We start from the raw sequence: 6,500 nt of genomic DNA on the forward strand, positions 1-6,500 counted from the left end.
TCATTTTCCGAAATTTGTATTATTTTATTCTCTAAAATGTCTATATAAAATCGGTTGCATTTGGAAGGAGCTATCCATAACACTTTACAAATGGAGTTTATGCTATTTGTTTAAGCCTCCCCTTTTCCTTATTAATCTTGTAAACACAATAAATTCAATCAATTAAATACATTAATTTTTTGACATTATTTAACAATTTCAAAATTTATTTCCACTATATTTCAAAAAAATTATAAATTGTTTGCTAAACGTTTACACATGACTCAATCTGTAATTATTTTCCAAAGTGGAAAAAATCCCGCCAATATTTATTCCAACTAGTTAATTTAAATAAATTTCCAGATTAGCAAACCGTTTAATAACAAGTCAAGATTGTAAACAATTTATTAGAATAGTTTATTGCAATTATTAATAGTAATTTCCAAAGAAATTAAATTTAACTTTTTGCAAAAAGTTCAAGTTCATATAAATATCAATTAGTCAATATAAGTGCAATTTATTGAAAATTAAATTTTTTTTCCAGCAATCTGTTTTTATGAATGGTTCTTTAGTTGTGTTGTTTGATTTGTAGTTTTTATTATTTTCTTTATTTTATTTATTTTCTTCCATATATTTGACGTAATAGTGCTATATATGAGTACGATTTACTCAAAATACCGGCAAAAACTTGGCAGAGAAAGTCCCATAAAACCGCCAGCTGTAAACATGATGGACGTTGGGCATTGGTTAGAAGACCACAAGAGATTTACCATAGCGCCGATCGAAAAGATACCACGATGAGTTGAAACCACTGGTGGCTAGAGTTTTGCTCTGTAGATGAAATGTTTATAATGAGAAAATTTAAGGGAGTGTTAGAATCATATAGACTCTTAATTAAAGTGTGTTATGGGGAAAAAAGAGAATTTTATTATTAACCCTTTAATGGCTGGTTAAAAAAATTTTACACTTCGCGAAACATTCTAAACAACAGTCGAGACTATAGTCGGGTACACATTCGAGTTTAAAATCTAGTCTATAGTCTAGTCTATAGTCTAGTCTATAGTCTAGTCTAGTCTATAGTCTAGTCTATAGTCTAGTCTATAGTCTAGTCTATAGTCTAGTCTATAGTCTAGTCTATAGTCTAGTCTATAGTCTAGTCTATAGTCTAGTCTATAGTCTAGTCTATAGTCTAGTCTATAGTCTAGTCTATAGTCTAGTCTATAGTCTAGTCTATAGTCTAGTCTATAGTCTAGTCTATAGTCTAGTCTATAGTCTAGTCTATAGTCTAGTCTATAGTCTAGTCTATAGTCTAGTCTATAGTCTAGTCTATAGTCTAGTCTATAGTCTAGTCTATAATCTAGTCTATAGTCTAGTCTATAGTCTAGTCTATAGTCTAGTCTATAGTCTAGTCTATAGTCTAGTCTATAGTCTAGTCTATAGTCTAGTCTATAGTCTAGTCTATAGTCTAGTCTATAGTCTAGTCTATAGTCTATAGTCAGTTATAGTCTAGTCTATAGTCTATCTATAGTATAGTCTAGTCTATGTCTAGTCTATAGTCTAGTCTATAGTCTAGTCTATAGTCTAGTCTATAGTCTAGTCTATAGTCTAGTCTATAGTCTAGTCTATAGTCTAGTCTATAGTCTAGTCTATAGTCTAGTCTATAGTCTAGTCTATAGTCTAGTCTATAGTCTAGTCTATAGTCTAGTCTATAGTCTAGTCTATAGTCTAGTCTATAGTCTAGTCTATAGTCTAGTCTATAGTCTAGTATAGTCTATAGTCTAGTCTATAGTCTAGTCTATAGTATGGTCTATAGTCTAGTCTATAGTCTAGTCTATAGTCTAGTCTATAGTCTAGTCTATAGTCTAGTCTATAGTCTAGTCTATAGTCTAGTCTATAGTCTAGTCTATAGTCTAGTCTATAGTCTAGTCTATAGTCTAGTCTATAGTCTAGTCTATAGTCTAGTCTATAGTCTAGTCTAGTCTATAGTCTAGTCTATAGTCTAGTCTATAGTCTAGTCTAGTCTATAGTCTAGTCTATAGTCTAGTCTATAGTCTAGTCTATAGTCTAGTCTATAGTCTAGTCTATAGTCTAGTCTATAGTCTAGTCTATAGTCTAGTCTATAGTCTAGTCTATAGTCTAGTCTATAGTCTAGTCTATAGTCTAGTCTATAGTCTAGTCTATAGTCTAGTCTATAGTCTAGTCTATAGTCTAGTCTATAGTCTAGTCTATAGTCTAGTCTATAGTCTAGTCTATAGTCTAGTCTATAGTCTAGTCTAGTCTATAGTCTAGTCTATAGTCTAGTCTATAGTCTAGTCTATAGTCTAGTCTATAGTCTAGTCTATAGTCTAGTCTATAGTCTAGTCTATGGTCTAGTCTATAGTCTAGTCAATAGTCTAGTCAATAGTCTAGTCTATAGTCTAGTCTATAGTCTAGTCTATAGTCTAGTCTATAGTCTAGTCTATAGTCTAGTCTATAGTCTAGTCTATAGTCTAGTCTATAGTCTAGTCTATAGTCTAGTCTATAGTCTAGTCTATAGTCTAGTCTATAGTCTAGTCTATAGTCTAGTCAATAGTCTAGTCTATAGTGTAGTCTATAGTCTAGTGTATAGTCTAGTCTATAGACTAGACCATAGACTAGACTATAGACTATAGTCTAGTCTATAGTCTAGTCTATAGTCTATAGTTTTGACTATAATCTAGTCTATAGTCTTGTCTATAGTCTAGTCTATGGTCTTGTCTATAGTCTTTTCTATAGTCTAGTCTATAGTCTTGTCTATAGTCTTGTCTATAGACTATATAGCCTGTAGTCAGGCCTATAGTCAAGACAACAGTCGAGATAATAATGTGGCTTATAGTCGCGTCATAGTGTGACGTACAGACAAATCTGTAGTCTGTCCTATTTATGAGTATAGAGACTACAGTCCGTCCTTTATCTTAAAATATATGTCTATATGTCAGACCGTATGCTTGTAAGTCCATAAATCAATAAACATTACACCTTAAGGAACACCCTAAAATCCTTTCCTTATCATTAAATCATACTGAAATACGACTCTAAAGATTTTTGCTTGACTGCAATTGATTTCGCACCATTTTTAGAAACATGTTTCAATAAAAAAAGTAATTGATAAAGAACTACAACTACATGGTTATGTTCTTCAGGCAACAGACAAAAAAGCTTAACTTTAATTTAACACAAACTTTAAATGCGAATGTCATTGAAATCCCTTATTTGGCCATAAAAAATAAAACCCACTCTTTGTTTTTTTTTTTCATTTAAACGCATTGAAAGAAATAACAAAAGAACCATAAAATAACAAATTAAAATCCAAAAAACAACAAACAGAACTTAAAAAGGAGTCAGTCATACATTCAGTCAGTCAGTCCGTCGTCAACTTACCTGTTCAAAAACTTCATTGCCAAACCAACAATAAACGAAAAGTTGACAAAAGATGCAGCCACAATAAAAGTAAATTAAAACCGCCCCATTGCTGCCACCAGTTCTGACCGTGGCCTGAAAACCGGTCATGGCAAATATCATCAAAGACGTGAAAAATTGCAGCAAGACCGGTTGCGAGAATATATCCTCTGTCCGTTGACGAATTCTTAACGAAGTCAAAAGTAGATTTAAAATAAAGATTTGGAAAGTCAAATTTTAACAAGTTTAACATATTATGCTGACATTCTTTTACTTACTCCCTCAATAAAGAATGATGTTCGATTATGGAATTCAAACGTTTTAATGGTTCTCCTTTGAATACCTCCAATGCCTTCGTATCCTGTTTGTTTGTAATGGTCAATTCATCAAATGACAAATTTAATATATTCAATTGAAAACGTATTTGATTGATGATGGTTACATTTAAATAATCAACGGCCACAATTTGTATGGCAAATATTAGGACACTTAAACCCATATAGATGAGTTGCCAAAATAGTGGTAACCAGGAGGGTAGAATAACACGATATGGAAATATTTCACCAGCAACAGATTCAGGATCTGAAAATTAAATATTAGGCTTTAGGTGATATATCCAGACTATATACAATACTATAAGTCCAGTGAACAAATCTATAGACAATACTTTAGTTCAGACTATATGCAAAACTATAGTTCAGACTATAGATAAGACTACAGATAAGACTATAGACAAGACTCTATATAATACTACAATCCAGATAGTATACAAAACTATGGATAAGACTATTTTGTTCAAACTATATACGAGACTATAGTTCATACTACAGACAAATATATAGTATGTACAAGATTATAGTCCAAACTATATACAAGTCTATAATAGAAAACAAAACTATGGTCCTGGCTATAGTCTAAGCTATAGATAAGACCACAATCCAAACTATATACAAACTATGTACAAGTCTGTAATCGAGACAAAATTATAGGACCAGTTTATAGAAAAGACAAACTACAAGTAATGCTATAGTCCTGACATATAGTCCAAACTATAGTCAAGGTTATAGTCCATACTATAGACAAGATTATAGTCGCGAGTACAGATAAGTCTATAATCGAGACTATAAACAAGATTTTGGTCCAGACTATAGAAAATACTATGGTCTGTACCATAGACAAGACTACAGTCCAAACTGTATGTAATCAAGACTTTAAACAGGTCCATAATTGAGATGATAAACAAGACTTTAGTTCAGACTATAGACAATACTATATCCAGATTGTAGTGCTGACTATAGACAAGACTATAGTTCGCCTAAAAGAAATATTATCCCGACTATAGTCTAGACATTAACAAAACTCTATTCCAGACTATAGGCATAAAAAATAGTACAGACTAAAAAAAACTATAGTCGCAACTATAGACAAATTATAGAAAATACTATAGTCCAGACATTAGACAAAGCTCTTTTCCAGATTATGGTCCCGACTATAGGTAGGTAAAAATATAGAAAATACTATAGTCGAGACATTAGACAAAACTCTAGTTCTGACTATAAACAAAACTATAGTCCAGACTATAGTCCCCACTATAGACCAAACTATATAACTTACGCATGAAAAGAACGATCATGGCCAAAAATCCAGTAGTGCCTACTATGCCTATGTAAATACATAAGACTATTTTATTTTCCAGTTCACCGTTTTGAAAGGTCTCAAGCTGAAATTGTAAAAAAATAATATTCTAAATTTTAGGTCCACAAGTAACTAACTATTATTCGAATGATGTCAAAGTCTTTACCTGTTTGCTCGATTTGGTATAAGTTTTGGTAACATACTCTAGCATGCCTATAACCTTTTTCAGATCTTTGTATCTAAAGAACAAATTTATAATCTGCAAAAAAAATCCCCATGTTAAATTTAAGATAAATTTTACTAATACTCTATTCATTAATATAACACCTTCACAGCACCCGTAACATGTGTCAATGACAAACAGATATTCTGTGTTATTTTATCCAAATCATCTAGATTCAAAATCAAATCATAAATTTCAAAACCAGTATAAGCAAATGTCACTAAAAAACTCGTACAAATGCCATACAACAAAATTAACGCTTTTAAACCGTTTGATTCCTTTTGTAGACCAATTATCGGCACACCCGTTATATTAGCTAACCATATATTTAATTTAATAGAACCAATTTCACCAATTTCCGGATTGGAAGGAAAGATATTAATGAATAATACTTTCCAGTTACTCATCATGTTTAACGCGAGAGTTTAACACTGTAAATGATGAGAATTTTTTCAAATCCTAATAATTTATAGTGATTAAGGGGGCTAAATGATAATAAGTAATTTTGTATAGGAAAATTTAGAGGTGTTAAGTCGTTAAAATTCTAATGTTAATAGCGATAATTATGGGGTGCCTATAAAGTTGAAAAAAAAAAAAATAAGGCAGATTTACAATTTAAGCTGCAGGCGACAAGGAATCTAAATTGTATATTTCGTGTTAAATTAAGAAAAGTACAAGTTAAAAAGATCAAATCTCCAGACAAAATTAATGTCCAGAATGTACAGACAAAACAATATACCTCTATAGCATGGTATATAGCGCACACTAGACTATAGTCCAGACTAAAAACAAAATTATAGAGCACACTATATGCCAGACTCTATATAGACTATGGTCAAGACTGAAGAAAGGTATAGTCCGAAGTATGAGCTCAGCTCATACTTAAGATAAGCAATTCTGAAGGTTAAAAATTATTGGTCTACATTATTTCCCAGCGTGTTGTTGCAAGTCACTGTAATTGTAATTACTGAACGATAACCTAATCCTTATTATATTTGTTAGTATGAGACAACTTTATATTCCTTTACATAGTACTTGTACGACTTGTTTAAAATGTAAGTTAATGTGACAATTTAATTTCATACGTAATTTGTAGTTTTATGCCTATAATTTTATTTAATAAATAGGTTTAACCTAAGTATGCCTGTAAGTATGTTGAAAATATTTTTAAAAAGTCTACAAAGTTTTTAATTTACTTATTGTAGTAACACCTTATGAAAGTGTACTTTAGTTTATATTACTTTAT

General features: G+C 31.2%; 1 protein-coding gene across 1 annotated transcript; it reads right to left on the bottom strand.

Moving 5' to 3' along the window:
- Nucleotides 1-595: 595 nt before the first annotated feature.
- LOC119603224 (putative odorant receptor 92a) lies at nt 596-5,664 on the bottom strand. The gene is given in 9 exon segments (XM_037955201.1): nt 596-664; nt 666-709; nt 712-729; nt 732-810; nt 3,379-3,583; nt 3,675-3,978; nt 5,011-5,116; nt 5,198-5,290; nt 5,359-5,664. Coding segments are annotated over 9 exon segments (1,224 nt in total).
- Nucleotides 5,665-6,500: the final 836 nt, after the last annotated feature.

Source organism: Lucilia sericata, unplaced genomic scaffold (genome assembly GCF_015586225.1).
Source record: "Lucilia sericata isolate MDLA Ls3-8-SP2 unplaced genomic scaffold, ASM1558622v1 Contig000284F_arrow, whole genome shotgun sequence".
Lineage (NCBI taxonomy): Eukaryota > Metazoa > Arthropoda > Insecta > Diptera > Calliphoridae > Lucilia > Lucilia sericata.